The sequence below is a fragment of the Alnus glutinosa genome, chromosome 3 (assembly GCF_958979055.1).
Source record: "Alnus glutinosa chromosome 3, dhAlnGlut1.1, whole genome shotgun sequence".
Lineage (NCBI taxonomy): Eukaryota > Viridiplantae > Streptophyta > Magnoliopsida > Fagales > Betulaceae > Alnus > Alnus glutinosa.
Genome location: NC_084888.1, coordinates 37,180,329 through 37,201,273, shown reverse-complemented (window position 1 = coordinate 37,201,273; position 20,945 = coordinate 37,180,329). Strand labels below are relative to the sequence as shown.

The 20,945-nt window shown below is 35.2% G+C and overlaps 2 protein-coding genes across 2 annotated transcripts; one reads left to right on the top strand and one right to left on the bottom strand.

The window, feature by feature from the left end:
* Positions 1–8,499: 8,499 nt before the first annotated feature.
* LOC133862825 (LOB domain-containing protein 12-like) lies at positions 8,500–9,800 on the bottom strand. Its single transcript, XM_062298703.1, has 2 exons — positions 9,350–9,800; positions 8,500–8,867 (listed from the first exon to the last, which is right to left on the bottom strand). The coding sequence occupies exons 1-2, from the start codon at positions 9,503–9,505 to the stop codon at positions 8,529–8,531; spliced, it is 495 nt and encodes a 164-aa protein (XP_062154687.1). The 5' UTR covers positions 9,506–9,800; the 3' UTR covers positions 8,500–8,528.
* Positions 9,801–17,531: 7,731 nt separating this feature from the next.
* Positions 17,532–20,716, top strand: LOC133862824 (ferritin-2, chloroplastic-like). Its single transcript, XM_062298702.1, has 8 exons — positions 17,532–17,972; positions 18,104–18,187; positions 18,293–18,353; positions 18,463–18,550; positions 19,718–19,779; positions 19,904–19,969; positions 20,224–20,287; positions 20,456–20,716. The coding sequence occupies exons 1-8, from the start codon at positions 17,626–17,628 to the stop codon at positions 20,506–20,508; spliced, it is 825 nt and encodes a 274-aa protein (XP_062154686.1). The 5' UTR covers positions 17,532–17,625; the 3' UTR covers positions 20,509–20,716.
* The last annotated feature ends 229 nt before the right edge of the window (positions 20,717–20,945 follow it).

Below are 20,945 nucleotides of genomic sequence, written 5' to 3'. Positions count from 1 at the left end.
TTTAGAATTGTGAATACCGAGTAAATTTATTTTTTGAAATTATAGTTAGATAATTTAAAAAACCTTAGACAAAATTAAAAATAAAAAAAAAAAAAAATTGAGTAGAATTTGAATTTTTAAAAATAGTATTTGAAAAATGAATTTCACCCTGAACCATGTTTGGACGTGTGCCTAAGGATTGGCACCCAAATTCGCAATCCCTAGGCACACCTCATACATTGTATTGAAACGCGAATTGACCTAATTATCAAATATTTAGTTCAAGCCAAGATTTTGCTCCTGCACGTTTTCATTTTACTATATTATTTTGAGTAAGGCTTTGCGTCCGATATCCCGTGCATACAGAATGCAAGCCAAGGTCAGACTCGTGTGTACAGGATGCAAGACTATGTGTTATAGTATGTACCGGTCGCAAAAGTGTCACATCAGTAATTATGAACACCTAACACCCCAACTTGCATTTTGTGCGCACACAGATAACACAACCAAAGACATTATTTTGAGGGTTAAAGTCCTACTACTTATCCTTGAGGATAATCTAAAAAAGGGAAGAAAAAAAAATGGAGAAAAAAATTATAGTCAAACATTTGGAATGTTAGTAGAAGTGTCAAACAAAGTTATTAATTCTAGATTTTTGTTCACAGGTGAGCCGGTTTTGGGGTCAAACGGTTCAGTTCTACCCCACCATCCTGTCTAGGGTGCGATGAATATAAAAATGGTGAGGAAAACTAAATATAATTTTTTAGAAGAAGGTGGGGTGGGTCGGTTGGTTGGTTGGAAATATGTGCATAATATTTTAAAATGGTCCATTCTTTTTATATAATAATTAATAATCTATAACTGACATATGGAAGGAAACTGGGATTCCATAAACTTGAACTCAAGGTTAAGAGGAGCATTATTATCTAATCCTGTTGATTAAGACCTAATGATGCTCCTTGATGACTCCACCACATCATAGTTCTTAGAAAAATAAAATAAATAAATATTGAATAGCTAAATGTTTGCTAATACGATTTGAGAAGTCTTTTCTATTTTTATTTTGAGAAAATATTTTAACGCGGTGACGTAAATGTGAATTTTTTTGTATACGAACGGACAGAAAGCAAAATCGTTAACAAACACGAGACTAATTAGATATGGAATGAAGAGATTAAGCAAGTGATCGATGATTAACCCCATCAATCACTTTGAAATTTTTGGCATTGAAGCAAGCTAGGTTGGCCCCAGAAGATCAGATCCCCCAATCACTTGGGCAAAAGAAGAAAGATGAAGAAAACTAAAAGGACGGAATGATATTTGAAATCCAAACCACCTTTGTTTGGAAGCATTATCCTCGAGCCCTCAAAGAGAAAAACAAGGCTCCCACTATCTCACGATTCTCACTCTTGTCTCCAAAAGGAGGCAAAAATCGAGGTTGATAGATATTATGTTAACTTAATATTAATCTTCTCTCTTGGTATGTATTTTCAACATTTGACTAGTAATTTCTCTCTCTAATTTCAACCAACATACAACTTTCGTGTACATGGGTCAAGTTTCTAGCTGAAAATCTCATTTGCAACAATTAACTATAGCACTGCAACGGGTCGGGATTCCCTATAATTGGAGATTTCAAAATACTTCTTCTGCCCGGCCTCTACTTTTAAACAGGAGATGTGAGGCGTTAAGTGTTTGCGAGGCTTTCTTGTGCTCGAACATGAATTCTTACAATTTTCTTTGTTTTTTGGACATAAAATTGTAGAGAATTCTCGTCCATAAGAATCGGGTAGATGGTACATAATGTCTCAACATGTCAACTTGCACTTTGCATTAATTTGTAATGACGTGCATTGGCTGCAACTACTACATCAATAACCACCAATAATAAACATCATTAATTTTCATCAAAAGAAGGTTTTAATGTTTTAGCATTACTCGTCTGAATATCATGGTACTCTCATATATATATATATATATATATATATAATACCATTGAAAAAAAAAAACAAAATCTCAGTGGAAGTACTTCAAATAAACATCTAATATGAAAGTTTGACAATCAAATTATCTAACAAGCTAGCATTCATTGGGTTATGATGATGAAATGATTGGATGACCATACAGGTAGATGGTAGATACAGACACAAAAAGAGAGGATTTGATATGGGGATAGAAGAAGAAAAGCTCTCAAGTTTGACTTGGGAAATGCTTCCACGTTAAACAAAGCAAATTAGGAATCTTTAAATCAGTTGTTGCCTTTTGTTTTTGTTTCTTTACCATCTAAAATATTACTTTGATTCGACATATAATTGTATTGAGAAATGGATCGAGGAAAAGGTGTACATATTATACTTCAAAATAAAATATTACTTCCCATGAGCTGAGCAGTTTCTTGCACCAACCCCCACGTGAACGACCTAGAACAAGTTGATTCTGTCATGGACACGGATATTTGATAATTTTATTGTTCAGGTCGTTTGTAATCTATACTCCGTTTATTTCGGTATAAAATAATTTAAAGAAAATTAATTTTTAAAAAATATTTTTCGTCGGTGTTTGGTGCGTTACAAAAAATCACAAATAATTTTTATATTTTCATTCAATCATATTAACCTATAAAAATCAATTTTTATTTACAACATATAAATATTAAAGTAAAATAATATAAAAATCGTTGGTGACAAAATTCCGTCACTGACCGGCAGGATTCCTGCCACTTTCACCAGATTTCGGCTACTGTTGTCAGAATCCGGAATAAAGACCGGAATTTGGACAGTTTTGTCAAAATCAGGGTTGGCCAGATTTCGGCAAAAAGTGGCCGGAAGCCGACCGCTTTGACCGGAATCGTTCCAAAACGGCTGGAATTCGGCATAGAAGGGTTGGATCTACGCCAACTGACCGGAATCCGACCATTCTGGTCGCCAAAATCTGGGCTGACCAGGTTCTGGCGACAGTGACCGAAAGTTGTCTGATTCTGGCACCAACCAGATTTCAGTGGTAGTCGACTGCTTGAACGTGAAGGTCAACTGCGTCGTTTAAAAGATGGTCGAATGTGTCTACCGTCTGAAAAAAAAAATAATAATAATAAAATAAAATAAAATAAAATAAAAATAAAATAAGTTATATTTTTAAAACGCGTAAATTATTTTTCAAAATTTACTAAGCACTTTTAATCAAACAGAAATCATTTTTTCGTTGGCTACTATTTTTACCCTCACCAAACATCAAAAAATACTAAAATTATTTTTTAAAAATTATTTTACTCAAAACAAACGTATAATTAGACAACAAATAAAAAAGAATTAATATAAGTCCAAACAAATTTTAGACTGTCGTCCACACGTTTGGGCATCGAGATCCGTTTATGATTAATGTGTTGTAGACGAATTTTGTAATTTTCCTCTTTTTCAAGAGTAGAGCATTGTTAGTAGAATAATTATATATAATTAAGTGAGTGGGACGTGGGACGTGGGACGTGGGAAGTGAAAGCAGTAACTGTAGCCCAATAAGAGTATTGCAACGGATCATTTCACAAATCATTTTGGAAAAGAAGGGTCTTGTCTTATCAAATTCTCATAATGATATTATCCATGTCTTTTCCGCGTGAAAAAATTTCATTCCATATAAAGCATAAGTTGATAGAGGACGACGGCTGCGTTTGAACTCCATTTACCTTTGAGTTTATTTATTTATTTATTTTTAGAAGACTTATTTTATTTTATTTTATTTTAACAAAATAACATGTGTTAGCATTAATACTGTAAACAGCCCATAGGCTTACAATTTGAAAGTAAGGGATAGAACCCTCAACTCTCTAAGCTAGAAAGATCTGGCTTAGTAAAATAGTTGTCTAAGCAGAAATACAAATTTTACAAGAATGACACTTGAACCTCTCTTACAATAACGCTCATTCTCTAAAGAAAGAGGGATGATCTAATAATTAGCCAACAGATATTCCCATAAAATTTGATTCAAACACAAGCAAGCTGAGACTAGAGAAACAAGATAAAAACACAAAAATACACATAAGCAAAAAAACATCCAAACAAGCTGCCGGGAGTGGGGGAAAAAGCCAAAGATGCCGGACGGCGACGCGTGAAGAACACGTGCCGTCACCGGGACCACCCAGAAGGAGATCCGACGCCGTATAACCGGTTGCCGCCGAGCATGGTCTGAAACACAGAGCAGAGAGCTCCCAGGCGCGTGGGAGCCACGCCCCGATCACCGACGACCGACACGACCAGAGCTTGCGGCGGAAGACGACGGGGAACGTGGCTAGGGGGTGCGTGTCAGTCAGAAGTCAGCGAAGAAGTGTAGATCTAGCTTCCAAAATCAAAGAAAAAAGTGGAAAAAAAAAAAAAAAAAAAAAAAAAAAAAAAAAGGGCCAAAAATCACCCCGCCGACGACACGTTGGCTCGACCACTTCTCCAAAGAAGACATCTTGAGATGAATAGTCCTGCCAAAACAAAAGACAAAACAAAAAAACGCAAATAACAAGGCACCATAGTCCAAAAAGGCTAAGGGAAAGTCAGCCACCACCGAATCTAGCCGGGGGAACAAAAGCTCCACAATCCTAGAGGTTAGGAGAAAAACTAACCTCAACTGGTCCAACCCTGGGGGAACAAAAAACACCCTGACTCACGAGGAGCCAGAGGGAAATTACCACCAGGAGGGGGAGGCGTGAGGCCACCCCCTCCTGGTGAAAATCATGCTCACAGGGGAGGGGCTGGAGCCAAATCGAGTTCATTCATCACGAGCTCAAGCTCATTCATCACGAACCCGAGCAAATCTCGAGCTTATTCAACACGAGCTCGAGTCGAGTTCGAGCTCATGACGAGTTTTAAAAATTAAGTTCAAGCTAGCTAAATGAACTCGAGTCGAACTCGAGCTCATGACGAATTTTAAAAATTAAGTTCAGTTCGACTGAGTTTGTTGTAAGTTATATAGTTTATTTAACATACAAAAAAATTGGTGAGCTCATTTAAAAATTAATATTACGTTATATATATATTGTATGTTAAATAAACTATATAACTTACAATAATAAATAAATGATGTAATAATTATTAAATATCTAATAATAATACTTTATAACATATAATAAAATGATTACATGTCATATGGCACAATGTTATATATTACACAATCATATAGTCCTATAATCCTATTATATTTTATGAATAGTATGATTAAGTATATATATATATATATATATATATATATATATATAGAGAGAGAGAGAGAGAGAGAGAGAGAGGTTTACATTAAACGAGCTAGCTAAGCTCGCAAACCCTTAAACGAGTCGGCTGAACGGGTTGGGTCGAGCTTTAAACGAGTTAGGCTCGCGAGCCCTTATCGAGTTTTGTCGAGCGAGTCGGGTATGTATCACTTACTAATCAAGTGGGTTTGTACAGTGTCGAGCTCAAGTTCGGGTCGAGTTTAACCGTGCGAGTATAGAGCAAGTTGTCCGACGGACTGGTTTATTTACATCACTAGTCCCTGAGGGTAGCCTAAATTACAAATCACTCACTGTGATACAAAAAGTTCATGGGCGATCCCTATGGTAAACTATAATTACGAATCACTCATTGAACCCGTTTTTCATCCACCAGATTAACATATTCCATTAGTTTGTCATGTTATACCCAATAAGAAATCGACACGTATCTATTACAATAAAAAATATATAAATAAATAAAACTTAAAAATTATTTTATTCTTTAAAAAAAAATAGAAAATAGCAAAGGGGTGGTGGTTGTTGGGGGTGGCGCACGGCCTCCCCTATGCCTGGGGTGGCCACATGTCAATTTCCTATTAAGTATGACGTGACAAACGAATGCAATCTTTTAACTTAGTGGACGGAACACGGGTTCAGGGAGTGATTCGTAATTATAATTTACCACAGGGATCCTCCATAAACTTTTTATACCATAGGGAGTAATTTGTAATTTAGGCCAATCCCAAGGACCAGTGATACAATTATCTCTTAATTGAAATAAAAAGTGAATGACAGAGATATAGTTTGAAGTCAGGAGTTTTGCTTTTAAATCATATTAAATCATCATTTGCATATCTCAAAAGCTTAAACTAATAAGAATAAGTAACTTTAATCATTTATAGTCTGTTTGGATTTGCAATTTAAAAACATAGATAAACTAATAAACATTTGGCAAAATCGCATTTTTACATTTAAAATCGCAGTTTACCATTTGAAATTATGTGTTTTCAAAAAAGTATCCGAACAACAAAAGTGAGAGAACTCGCATAGGCACTACAAAAAAAATTGTTTTTTACCACTTGCAGTTCGCCACGTGTACGGTCACTGTACACGTGGCGAACTGTTAGTCACATGCAAGTGGCCACGTAAATACACGTGGTGGATCCGGGTGGCACTAACTGCACAGTTGGCCGCGTGTATTAAAATACACTTGGCTAAAATACACGCGGCCACTTGGCCACATGTATTAAAATACACGTGGCTAAATTTTTTTTTTTTGGACAGGTATACTTAATGCATGTTGCCAACAATTATATTATCTTTTCTTCTTCTTTTTTTTTTTTTTTTTTTGTTTTTTTCCTTCCTAATATATTGGAGTGCACGTATACGTTAACGTATAGATAAAACGTTTTATCTATACGATCTCCGTCCAACTCTCGTCTCGTCACTAGCCGGCAATACCGAGAGAGATACAGAGAGTGAGAGAGACAGAGAGAGAGAGGTATTAGAGAAAGAGAGTGAGAGGGTACTGACGGAGAGAGAGAGAGAGACATCGCCGTCAGGAAGGCCGGCCACGCGGTGGTCGGGGAGCTGGCCGGTGGTGCACGCTTGACGGAGAGCTGGCCGGTGGTGCGCGTCTGACGGAGAGAGAGAGAGAGAGAGAGAGAGAGAGAGAGCGAGCGAGAGGGAGAGAGAGAGAACACTGAGAGAGAGAGAGAGCGAGCGAGAGGGAGAGAGAGAGAGAGAGAGAGAGAGAGAAAGAGAGAGAGAGAACACTGAGAGCCTGAGAGAATATAATTTATATACATATATATATTATATATTTCAAAGTAATGGCAGGTGGGTGCGCGGGAATTGTCCCGCGCGCCTACCTGCACCAATTTTGGCCACGTGGCCAAATTCTTGATTTATATTTTAAATATATTTTTATTTTATATATATATATATAGTGTACAAATTTTCAAAAACAGTTGGTCACGTGTATTTAATATACGTGGCCAATTGCAAATATAATTATAAAAAAATATAAATATTTTAGCCACGCGTATTTATTACACGTGGCTAATTGGCCACGTGTAATTAATATATGTGGCCAATTGCAAATATAAACATAAAAAATTATTAAAAAAAAAATATAAATATTTTAGCCACGCGTATTTATTACACGTGGCTACTTGGCCACGCATATTAATACACGTGGCTAATTGGGCACGTGTAATTAATACACGTGGCCAATTACAAATATAAATATAAAAAATTATAAAAAAATATAAATATTTTAGCCACGCGTATTTATTACAAGTGGCCAATTAGACACGCGTATTAATTACACGTGGCCAATTAGCCACGTGTAATAAATACACATGGCTAACTGTCATCTAGCCACGTCTATTTATTACACATGGCTAATTGGCCACGTGGCTACAGTAACGGCTACTGCAATCACATGACTAATTGCATGTTTTTTTGTAGTAATGACTCATCTATCCAAACAGGTCTCAAAGAACCTACCGATGTTTGAACAGATAGGCCCCATAAGAATTTTCTCGCTAACTTTCTCGCTAACCCGTGTAGCAATTCATTGGAGATTCGAATTCAATGAACCTTGCTCAATTGGGGGCCCTACTTGGGCAAGACTTTCTTCCTCGTACAGGCGAGCCCCGGCCCTTCTCACACACCGTGTCCAAAGAGGAGGATGCTCCTTTCCTTCATGAATGAATTGAGGACCTAGCTCGATCTCTGAAATGAAAATGGGAGATGTTGCTACCTTACCTAAGACAACGGTATGTTCTGCCATTTCTAGGAATATAAACCCAGATTAGAAAATCATAGAGTGAGTTGTCCAATTCCAACTCATGTTCCCAAACATGGAGGCCGGCCGGCCTGCCTTTTATTTTGGGTGAGGGTGCGCTTGTCCTGTAGGAATAGGGATTGAGGTCTAGGAAAATTTCTCATGTTTTGGCTTATTATCCTTCTACACACAGTTGATGATCACTATATAATTAGCTAAAAGAATTTATGTTTGATATTTTTCTGAAAATCCACCGACACAAGACAAATAAACTAAGAGCACCATGATTTGTTTAACAAGCTAGTTACTAAGAAATCTCTACTTCAGTACTTTCACATGCTAGAGTTGACTCCATCATCTTACCCTTGTTTCAAGTTACCCTCCGATGTCTCTCATTATTAAAATTCCGATCATTTGTTTAACCAGAAAGAGAGTACAAACAACTCTACCTCTTTCACATTATAAAATTTCATTCCATTATATCTGTGCGCGTAAGAAAAGAATATGCTGAAGGCTCAAAAGGTGGAAACGATTTTATTAAGAAACCATGTCTTGTCCAAAAATGCTCTCTCTCTTGAGAGAGTCATGAATTACATTGCTAGAGGAGGCAAAATTAAGGTACTGAGGGAGGCTATCGTGGTGAAAGTATGATTTGTCATCTGGGTCCATCTGTGTGGTTGGCATGGCTGGCTCCTGCTGCATCTGGATGCACAGTATCTCTGCTTGAGCCACTGCTAGCTGCATTTGTAGCTGTGAGACCTGGTTTTGTAGGTAAGATATGGCTCCAACACACCCATAAACAGGGTCTCTCACTCTTGCGTTTGCCTCGTAAACTAGACTGCTCACTGCGTCTGCCCTCTGGTGAACCGGGAGCTCCTGTACCACATCATAGTAAATTAGTAATCATAAACAATTGGCTTGGTTTTTGAGAAGGAACAAGGGAAATTAAGGACAAGAAGGTTTAGAAGAACAGGAGGTAATTCCCATATTAAACCATGGGAAAGTTTCACGGTACTTTAAATCTTAAAAGAGTTGGCTCAAGTAGTAAGTCACTTGCCTCTTGTGCCTCATAAAGCATTATGTCTAAGGCTCGACACTTCAACCCTTTTGAGTGCAAACCATTTCTCGGGTGTGGCCCACAGGCAAAAGCTTAAGTTTTACACGACCCGTGTGAAAGAGGCGCTTTAGACGGTGTCTTAGGATCCCGGTCCGTTCACCCCGGATACCCCATTATTAAAACTTTCTAAAAAAAAGTTTCATGGTACTTTCGGGAGAAGCAAAAGTGGGCATAAGTTTCAGATCAATGACTGTGTGTGTGCAAGAGAGAGAGAGAGAGAGAGAGAAAGAGAGAGACAGACCTGCAACATTTTGCTAACGTTGCTAGCGCCAAAGACCTTGTGAACAATGGCAAACTTGTGGGGGTCATCAGAAGGGAAGTAAGGGGAGAAAATGCAGTCTTTGGCGCATCGACGCCTGAGCAACTTGCAGGAAGCGCATGGGGAATTCCCACCCATTAATGTTTGTGAATGAGCTGTGAGAAGAAGTACAGCTGGTATGTGGAGAAGGGAAAAGCGAGGAGGAAAGAGGAAAATATGATTGGGAAGGTGAGTAGATCGAACAGAGCTTGGAGAGAATGGGATTGGAGTGTGTATATTTATAATCGCTGAGAACGTGTGCTCTAGATCAAACACACTTAACTGTTGAAGAACATTAATAACTAAGCATTAAAAAAATGAGAAACTAGTACACTCCAGTATCATGGAGTTTTTCTTTTGAACAAGGGTTTTTTCTCGACTCCTCAAGAACGTTATAGCTAGATCAAACAAATGGGCACACTACAGCTCCAAATAAGCAGAGAGACAGGAGGTAATTCCAAAGGATTCTTTAGGGCACCCAAGTAATTCTCCAGGCATCATGGTTGCTTACTTGCTTTTTGTCTTATTGTTAACGTTTATATTATTATTTTTTATTTATTTTGCTAACTGTGTTCAAATAAAAATTGGACATTTTTCCACTCTTTCTTGTATCTTGGGGTCCGCTCCAAATATGGGTGGGTCCAGAAATGGATCCCAGCCACTCCCTAAATTTATTAATAATTCTAGAAAATGTTACATGTGGACATAATGTTATATATGTGTTGGCATGCAGAAAATATAAATTGGGCTCCTCGTCTAATATTTTTGGTTTATATTAGAATTAGGATTAATTAGAGTTCTAAATAAATGTTAATGTTGTCTTCGATCTCCCTCTAACATTTAGAGATCAACTGAGGATGTTCTCTTATATATGACGATGATGTTCTTAATTTCTGATGCATCATATTTTCTATTGTTACGAGTAAACCCATTTCTGAATAGTTTAGGATCGGATCAATGTTAGAGAAAAAAACAAAAACAACGACCACAACCACTGTTGTGGTTTACACGCCGCAAAGCGCCATCATTATTTTTTTTATGGCTTCCACGTTCTCCTTTGACCCTTTTAGGCTTCTACATGTTAACATGGTACAACCGTGTGCTAATGGTCCTAAAGGGAGGCGGAGAATTCGTATTTTCGGTAATTTGTTGTATTCAAGCCGTGAGAAATGAGAATTTTGAATTGTTAGCAATTCAGACAATAAATATGGCAACAAGTTTTTGTGAGACTCATTTGTCTAAATAAATCTTATGTTGATTGTCGATATGTTCAGACAAATAAGCAATGACTTTGCTAAAAATTTGAACATCAAAATTGTTAAAAATTTCTATAAAAAAAGACAAAGCCCTAGCGGGTACCAAAAAAGGGGGCTCAACTTGGAGGTTTGTTTAGAATTAGACCCACAAACATTCACGTGAAATACACACAAACACAATCTCTCTTCCTTTCTCTCGGTTGACCCAAATCATTAAATAGATGAAGCAAGGGTCATTATATATGCATTAATATATAATAAAACAATAATATTATAGAATTGGAACTTAGATATTGTCTAATCCGGTGGTGCTGGCACAGGCATGAGGCCTCAAAATAGTTGGCTGATTTCTTATTGACTCTAAATTATGTGATCAGACTTTAATATCTCTCATCTATTCTAAACTTTTAGAGGCCACCCATGCTTTGAGATCGGAATTGGTTGCAATTAGAAATTTGAACTCTAATACCACTCATTTTAAAAAAAATCAAGCTAAAAATAATAACAATAATAATAATTAATTAATTAATTATTCATTTACTATTCTAACACTTATAGATCTTCCATATCAAATAAATTCTAAGCTAATAAAGGATCAGCAATTTTTAGATTTTATTCCTGTATTATGTTCTATTGCATGGTCGTGAGCAGTTGAACGGAAAGTGATCCCGTGAGTTCCAATATATTGTTATCAGATAGCTAGAGAATTTGTGCTGGTCAGCTAAGAAATAGTTCATTGTCTCAATTTGTCGCAATAATGTTTAAAGATAGAAGTGCTTCAAAATCTTAATGGATAGTGACAGCAAAATCCTTCTTATGATGCTATAGGAACTTGTGTACTCATGAGAAGCACATATTTTTTTTGCGGTCCATATTGATTACATAAAAAAAATTCTTATATTTAGTGCTCGAATTACTAATAATTTAAACTATAAATTGATGGGAGTTTCCTCAATTTCACCCGTGTCCTTGGATCGATGGATAGACAATAAGAAATTGTTAAATGCTAATTCAACAAAAATTTATTAAATGATGTTAATTAGAGACAAAGAAAACAACCCCCACCAAGAAATTAATGAGATCCTGACATGTTAATGGTGCGTTTGGGTATCGAATATTTCGAATATGAATAATATTCTGAATCTGATCACGAATTTTGAGGCAATTAAAATGTGTTTGGATGTTGAATATAATTCAGATTCTTTTCGAATATGTGTTTGGGTGTTGAATTTGGAAGATTGAAAAAAAGTGTTTTATAATGGTAGAAAGTAGTTGGAAATGATTGGATTGTATGAAAAGTTGTGTATAATGATTGGTGTTATGAAAATAAGTGTTAATTTTTAAAAATTGAAAAAAAAATATTTTTTAATAGTAGGAAATGATTGAAGATGATTGGTTTGTATGAAAAATTGTGCATAATGATTGGTATGGTAAAAAATAATAAAACTAATAATAAAAAAAAATTACAAAAAAATTAAAAATTAAAACTAAAAACTAAAAAAAGTAAAATTATATTTTTATTTTTATTTTTATTTTTATTCTTTTTTTTAATAATAATAATAAAAAAAATAAAAATAAAAAAAAGAGAAAAAAAGAAGAAGAAAATATAGGTGGCAGCCATCCCTTTGGGAGGGGGGTGGCCTACGAGCCACCCCCATTTTCCTATTTTTCTTTGAAATTTATATATATATATATATATATATATTTGCTTTTGGATTTTAGTTATTTTTTTCAATTTTTTTTTTTAAAAAATTCTATAATGACATGCGGCATGAGTAATATGGACATATCTCGCCCAATGTGGCATTTTTTCAAAGGTTTTGGTAGTTTGAGCCTTTGAGAGACCGAAGTCGGAGTGTTAGCAATTTTTGGGGCTAGATACAATACGGGTGGTAATTTGGGGGACTAAACTGTAATTTTTCTTTAATCTTGATAATAATTGAAATATTCATTGTATACTAATTAAAAATTGAGTATTAAATTTTATGGACTAATGATTTTAATTTATTTTGCTTTATTAAATCTAAGATAAACACGTTTTTTTGTTTTAATTTTATGATTAATTTTAGTTAATTTTATTTAGTAACGAATATTTTTTCGAGTTTAATATAAATTATTTCCTTCTCATTTCTCGTGAAAAATGCCTATTTCATTCTCGTTAAAATTAAATTACTTATCTGTTTTAATTCAAAATTATAAACCGTAATTATCGACATATTCATTTACCACAAATTAATTTGAGCAAGATATATCTAACATAAAATAAAGAAACTAAAAGCAAACAAAAAATCTATGGAAAGGAAAAAGAAACAGATAAATTCTGGAAAAAAATAGGAACTCTACTGGTCTTATAATCTAACGGTTGTTATCACATAAATTCTGGAAAACGGTGTAAACGTTTTACACCCAGCCGAATTCCACTGCGTCTGACTGCGCCTGAGCAGATCTCGTAACAAGATGAAAGCTTGATATTTTGTTTAAACAAAAAAAACTGAAACAAGGTCGAATTACGTTACAATGCGGGAGTGGTTGGCTGCACTCGGATATGTACAAAAAATCTGACGGACAAGATTTATTCTAGTGACTTCATGATTTAGTCAATGGTCCTTAGAAGCTCACATTAATGCTGAATGTTAAAGTGAAATACACCCAATTGTCTTCTGTATTATGAGTCTGAAGACGCGGGTCCCACAACATTAAACAAATGCAGCTGGATTGGATTGTAGCAATAAATGCTTTCACACCAAAATATTCACGCCTCTGATCATCTGATACCTCGAAATACAAACCGATTTCAATAAAGCATTCGGGTTTTATTCAACATGGATGCGGGTGTCGGGTTTTTGAATAAAAACCCGGTTCGAATACACCAAAATATTCGAACCAAACACACCATAAGATGTAGAGGTTGTTAAAAATGAAACCCATTTCGAGGGAGATTAGTATTGAGATTTATAGGAGTCTCTCCTGCATTAATTGCCCATCACATGATTCCAAGCTTCTTTTCCTTCTTTCAAAATAGAACAGCTCTCTTTTTCTTGTAGGTTGGTCTCACGATTCGAAGTTCTATGATTGGTGTTTATTAAGGAGTGATTTGGGCACTCCTTAATTAATTTCTTCTATCAATTGATCCCCCATCTTTTCTATTTTCAAATGAGATCAACATGAATTATATTGTGGTCAGCATTTTAGTTTATTGTACCTATTTTACTTGAAATTGAGAGGTCCTATTCCACAATGGCGTTGGTCTTATCATTTCACGATTCATATTAAATTTTACAGATTTAATGATGTATATGTTAAATGACGTGGCACCATGTACACCGTTAAATATAACAAAACAAAATCTAAACCATAAAATGATTTAATAAAAGAGATCCTATTCCCGTACAATAACGTTATACATAATAAAACAAAATTTTGACTATAAAATAAATGATCTTTATTTCACTTAAAAATGAGAGGATCCAATTTGGATTTTCGCCTTTGTTTAGAGCACTAACAATTATTGTAGAATTTATTTTAAAAAGGAAGAAAAAATAGTTTGGTTTTTATTTTATTTAAAAATAAAAAATGCTAATAGTAAGATTATTAGTGCCTCTGATTAGTATTGGAGTGGCCCGAGCAATGGGCTTTGTCAAGATATTCCGTTTTGAAAGCTAACTTAGGATTGTGAGACGGTGTAATTAAAGTAGGGGTAAGAACCATGTTTTTTGTTTGGTTTCTGTGAATAAATTAAGGGGAAAAAACAGACATCTTCACCACTTTGGAAGGAAAAAACATGAGGCCCTCCAACGCGGACATTAAATGTGCATCGTGGGATGAAGATTCATTTTCGAGAAGCATATGGTTTTCTATCATTATTCTGACTTTCTTTTCTCTCTCTCTCTCTTTTTTAAAAAAAAAAAAAAAAATTATGCATAATTGTATTTTTACAGTATTTTCTGCCAAAAATTCTAACAAATATCTTGAATTTATAATGAACTTACAGCGTGTTTGAGATTGTATTAGAAGGCTTAAAAATTACTTGTGGTACCTAAAAAGTTTGTGCCAATCAAAAAAGTTTGTCTGTTTGGTAAAAAAAAAATTCTAAGTCTTTTTTTGACCCTTTTATTTTCAAAAATACAATTAAATATTTGGCAAAATTATGGTTTGACCTTTAAAATCACAATTTAGTATTTAAAATTGTGCATTTTCAAAAAAAAAAAAAAAAAAAAATCTTGCTTTTGATTTGAAAATGTACATTTTCTGCATTTTTCAAATCATAATTAAAAAAAAAAAAAAAATACAATTCCAAATTATTCATTTTATGCGATTTTATTTAAAATCACATTTTTTGCTTACGAAATCTCAATGTCAAACGTACCATAAAAATTGTCAAAACGCACCTATTTTTTGTTTAAAATACAAAGCTTTTTCTAAAAGAAAAAACTCTTTTTAACTTTAAAAGCGATATTTTTTCAACACAATCCGCTCTTAAACTCAAATTTTAAATTTATTAAATTAAAAACCAAAGTATTAAAATCAAAATGACGAAAAGCACAAAGAAAATTGTGACCTAATTTCCCTTTTAACTTTTTAATTATCTCCCGGGTCCATTGCATGTTGATGACTTAACTAATATCAATGGCTTTTATTTTTATTTTAAGTTTCTTTCTTAGTCTTAAAAGTTACCTCCTCTGTTTTTTGCTCAAAAGCCCAATCCGCTTATCAAATTCCACTAGACCCAATATGGGATGCGATCTTTCTAAAGCCCAAGAAAGACACCTATATAGGTTAAGAAAAAGGCCTTTTAAATTTAGGAGAACCAACTAGGCAAAATAATACAATTAATATTTTATTTTGTTACATTTAAGAGTATATATGATGTCATGCTATTTGAAATTTTGAATGACGTATGAATCATAAAATGGATTATGACTGAGTCTGTTTGGAATTACATTGAAAAATTGAGTTTTTAAAGCCAAAAATAACTTTTTAGAAAAGAGAAAAAACAAAATCTCATTTTTAACCTTTTCTCAAAAGTACATTTTAGTCTTCTTTTTTTTTTTTTTTTTTTTTAAGAATAAAAAAGTTAAAAGAAGTACTTTTGTAGTTTTTGACCAAACAAATCACATTTTTATTTAGCACAATTTTTTAGATACTAATCAATTTAGGGGAGCCAACGCATTGGAATTGGTGGGCTAGGTTTGGTGTCAGCAACTTTTGCCCAAGTAGTTGCAAAATTCTGGTCGAGGTTCCATAAAACTTCCTTTTTCTGTGGGAGCCTGAGCCCAAGAAGAATGTTAGAGTAAGCAAAGCCTCTATCCTTTTGTGCAGTAGTTCTCATGGGCCAGAGAGCTGAGCCTGCCTTGATGACGCACTACAATCCAATGAATTGAACCCATCCTGAGCAGACCAAACCAAGGAACCTGGAATCAGCTCAAGCCCATTCCAACTCAATCTTTGTGTCCCTGCCTGTATTGACACAAAAAGATTTCTATACAATTGAAAAAAAAAAAAAAGTCATGTTGGTCGATGTGATAATGAGTGAAGAGTAACATTATTCATTAAACCGACATTTATCTTTAGAACTTGTGAATTTCACATACTTTAAGAACAAATATTAAATAGACAGAAATTTTTTTTCAAACTGGGATGGAGACCTCCAACTCAGGTTGGAGAAAATTTATGTCCTTAATTTAATAGAATAGATTAAGAGAATTTTCCTTAACCCAATTTAAGGAAGACTATCATTTAGAATCAAACTCTCTATTAATTAAAAATGCATATAAAATTAATAATCACATATATCTAAAATAAATATCAATTTAATAAATTAAATTTGAAAATTTTCTTTCCCCTCAATTTAATTTGATCAATAATATTATTTAAAAAAAAAATAATTGAAGAAGAAGAAGAGGAGAGGTTTGTCGGTCATATTATATATAATATATAAGTGTGTCCGGGTGTCCCCTCTATATTCTTACCTTGATCTGTTTGGCGTTTTATGGTAATGAAAGGACACCTGTAAAAAAGATAGCAACCAAAATCTTGTCACGGATTTGGGTCAGTTTTCAATCATTTAAAATTTTAATATTTTAACATTATTGATTATTGAAGCATCGTTGATCTTTTCCGTCTTATCTTCAATCCTTCTTGTCCCACTGAAAAAGTTGTACCAAGTATCCCATCCCACTTGCACATAAAATTATCGGATAATCATTCCAAAGAAATTATTTGATAAAATTATGAGAAGTATATTCTAAAAATAACATAAATAAATAAAATATGGTCGTACAACCTCTCTCTCTCTCCTATTGTGGGTGCCTCTATAGTATTTCGTTAGAGAGGCCACGCAATGCTTGTGTTCCCTTGTTGGGCGATCACGCCATGCGGGATGCATTTTTAATTTTTAATTTTTTTTAAGTAATAAGTTGTTTCTATTTATTTTTTTTTAAAAAAAAGAAAGAAAACAAATTGGGTTAATCTCTTATTTTAGAAAATAATAATAATAATAATAACAACCTTAAAAATACTAGGTATATAATTTCACTCAGCATCTTGGCCACCATTAATCAAAAACCCTAAAGATTCTCAACCTTTCGTCTTCTTTGAGCATGCATGATGCATGAATGGCACACGACTTCGAAAAGCCACCAAAAAGAAAGCCTATAAAAATTTATGGCCAACAATTATCAATTTATCCCGCCACTCTGAATCTGGACCCAAATTTCCAGATATTTCCTGGATTCCAGAACATACAGCTAGACGAAGCACGAGTACGCCACGCGCCCACCTCCACCCTTCAATCTCCACCGCCCACGTGTCTCCCATCCAAATGGCCCACACCAACGCTCAACTGCCCATATATATCGCCATCTTCCTCCGTCACCTCCTCACCACACGCCCACACACTTCTCATTTCCTCTGGTTCTTGGAACTCTCTGAATTTGCTCTGTTTTTCTCTGTTTCTTTAACACCATGCTTCTTAAGGCCGCCCCAGCTTTCTCTCTTTTGAACCCACCTCGCGGAGAGACTCTGGGTCCTCTGTGTTTCTCTGTTTCACCGTCTTCGTGTTCAGTTTCTCCTCTGAACTCTTCGGCTTCTTTGGCTTCGACTCTCCGATTTTCTTCGGCCAAGAAAGATAGCGGCTCTGTTATCTGCGCGGCTTCGAAGGGTGCGAATAGCCGACCGCTCACCGGCGTCGTGTTCGAGCCCTTCGAGGAGGTCAAGAAGGAGCTCGATCTCGTCCCCACCGTCCCTCAGGACTCTCTCGCTCGCCAAAAGTACTGTAACGAGGCCGAGGCCGCGATTAACGAGCAGATCAAGTGGGATTTTTGTTTGGTTTTCATCGCTTTGAATATTTTACATGTTTGTGAATTCATTGGGTGGTTTTGTTTATTGTGATTCGTTTGTTTGCTCATTACGATTTTGGGTCTTTTGTTTGTTGGAATGACAGTGTCGAATACAATGTCTCGTACGTTTACCATGCCATGTTTGCCTACTTTGATAGAGACAACGTTGCGATGAAGGGTCTTGCCAAGTAATTTTTCTTTTTTTCTTTTTAATTTGACATCTCATTTTTATTTATGTATTCTCTTGAAGTTTTTTTTGTTAAATCTGAGTTACGAGATTTTGTTGTAAATAGGTTTTTTAAAGAATCGAGTGAAGAAGAAAGGCATCATGCGGAGCTTTTGATGCAATATCAGGTGTTTGATATTTTGCATCTGCATCTTAATTGTTTAATACTTTTGTCTTCTTTTTTGTTTTTTGGGTTAACTATGACTTGTGGTTTTGTTTGTTTTGGGAAATGCTCAGAACAAACGAGGTGGAAGAGTGAAGCTGCAATCTATTCTGATGCCTGTCTCTGAATTCGATCATGCGGAGAAGGGAGATGCGTTATATGGTGAGTTTTCACTGGACCCTCCTATAAATTGATCCCTATTCTTCTAATTATGCAATTCAATACGTGGTAGTGTATATGGCTTGTTTAGAAAAATGGATGTTGTTTTGATAATTGAAATTTTTTACCCTAAGCTTCCATATGCCTGTAATAGATAGGTATACATGTGGCGTGAAGGAAGAGGAATGCTACATACCACATAATCATGCTACAAATATTTTACAAAGTTGACTCACCTTAAGTTGATGTGGTAAGATTTAGTAGCCTTTGGATCAACTCTTGTTAAAAAATATATATATTTAATCCAAGGGCTATTAACTTTGCCACGTTAGCTTTGTGAAATATTTGTGAGATGTTTGTGTGGTATGTAGCATTACTGTGGCGTAATAGGCATTGTATGCCTATCTAAGCAGCTGTTTGTTTGATCAGCCTAGCTTAAGTTGTGAATCATTGGGGGCTTCTTGTGTTGTCTTGTAAAAACAAAAGAGTAACACTAGAAATAACACTTTTATCCTACTACTACCCACTCTGCTAAGGGGGATAATGTCGATCATTCCTTAGATTTTTTTAGCAGAGTATGGTAGTAGTGAGTGAGATAAAAGTGTGGTTTCCAGCCTTCAATAATGTTCTAAATTTTCACATACTTGTAAAAACAAAAGAGTAATGCTAGAAACTACACTTTTATCCTAATACTTTCAGCCACTTTACTAATGTAATAGTGCCAATCAATTATTAGATTTTTTTTAGCAAAATGGAATAGCAGTGAGATAGAAATGTGGTTTCTAACATTACTCTTTTGTTTTTACAATTACTAACGGATTTGAAAATTACTGAATGTTCTCAATGTATCTTACATCTTTAACAATGTGCATGCAGATGTGGATCCTGTGATATCGTTTTTAGGAAGATGTATTTTAATGGTCTATTTAAGTATGGTGGACAAATGACTTGATTATAGCACCATGGACTGATATAGTTTTTACATGATATTGTTAACTTGGTAGTTGGTAGTGAGTGCTGAATTAATTAATACTTTAGTGCTGTCCCTCGCGTGTGGGACGGGACAACACTTGTAATTTTGTAATTCGTAGCAAATCACGACTTATTTTAAAAACTTAAACTAATAGAGAATGATGTTTTAACATAATGTTATCTATTTTTTTGATTCAGCCATGGAGCTGGGACTGTCTTTGGAGAAGCTAACAAATGAAAAACTCCTCATCTTGCACGGCGTAATGCATCTCTCCTTACTCCTTGTTGTTTGCTTAGTTTCAGTTATTATGTACGTCACTTTATTTTGTTTTAAGCCAACGCAAGTGCAATTTTTTGATTCGTGCTCTTGACATTGATCAACAGGTTGCCGAGCGAAACCATGATGTGCAGTTGTCAGATTTTATTGAAAGCGAGTTTCTAACTGATCAGGTAATCAAAATGTTCTCTCTGCTTTCCTATGTTTGAATAAGAAAGACTCTACGGAAGACCGGGATCCCCTACAATTGGGATCCCCGAAATTCCCCCTGCCCCTGTAATCAGGCAGGGAGCCCCCTCTCGTAGGGCATGTGATTTCGATTTCTCCTGCCCGTCTTCTTTGGTAGGGAATTGTAGGGAATCTCAATATATAGGGGAATTGATGTTGCATTAATATGATTTTGGCCTGATGGGTGTTTGTTTTCTAGGTGGAAGCCATCAAGAAAATGTCAGAATATGTTGCACAGCTGAGAAGATTGGGGACAGGACATGGTAGGGATCCCCAAGCCCACTTCCTTGTCACATATTTCACTAACTTATTGCATAGGCATTCTCATGTGCTTCATCGAATTGCATTTTCTTTTTTAACCCTTTTCTCTTTACTGGTTGCTTAAGCCCTTTTTCCTGGTCCCTAAACTGGTTGGTGTTGTGGATTTTCAGGGGTCTGGCACTTCGATCAGATGTTGCTCCGTGAGCAGCAAGCAATTGCTTGATGATGTTTTGTTTTGTCTCTTTCATGTTTAGTGCTGTGGAAACTGGAGAGGGTTCTATGCAGTCTTTCATTTGGTAGTTCTTTGTTTAGAGATGCTGATTGTGGTTACTGGTTAGAATTTTGAGGTTGATGTAGAAGGTAAAATGCTTATGGACTTGATGTTCATCTCCTCAGTTGGGATTCTAATGCAACAAGAAAACTTATGAATATTTCCTTTGCTTGAATTGATTTGAAAAGTTCAATATATCACTGGCTTGGTCCCAGTGTGACCAATAAGAATACGATGAGAACGGGATGATCATCTTATTTTGGAATGTAGGTATTTTTAAAAAGAAAAAAGGGGGATATAAATGCTCGTACAATCCTAAAACTGCACTTGTTATTTTGACTCCTTGGAAAAGAAAGCCTACGGGTTGAGGGGCTGAAAACGTTGTATTA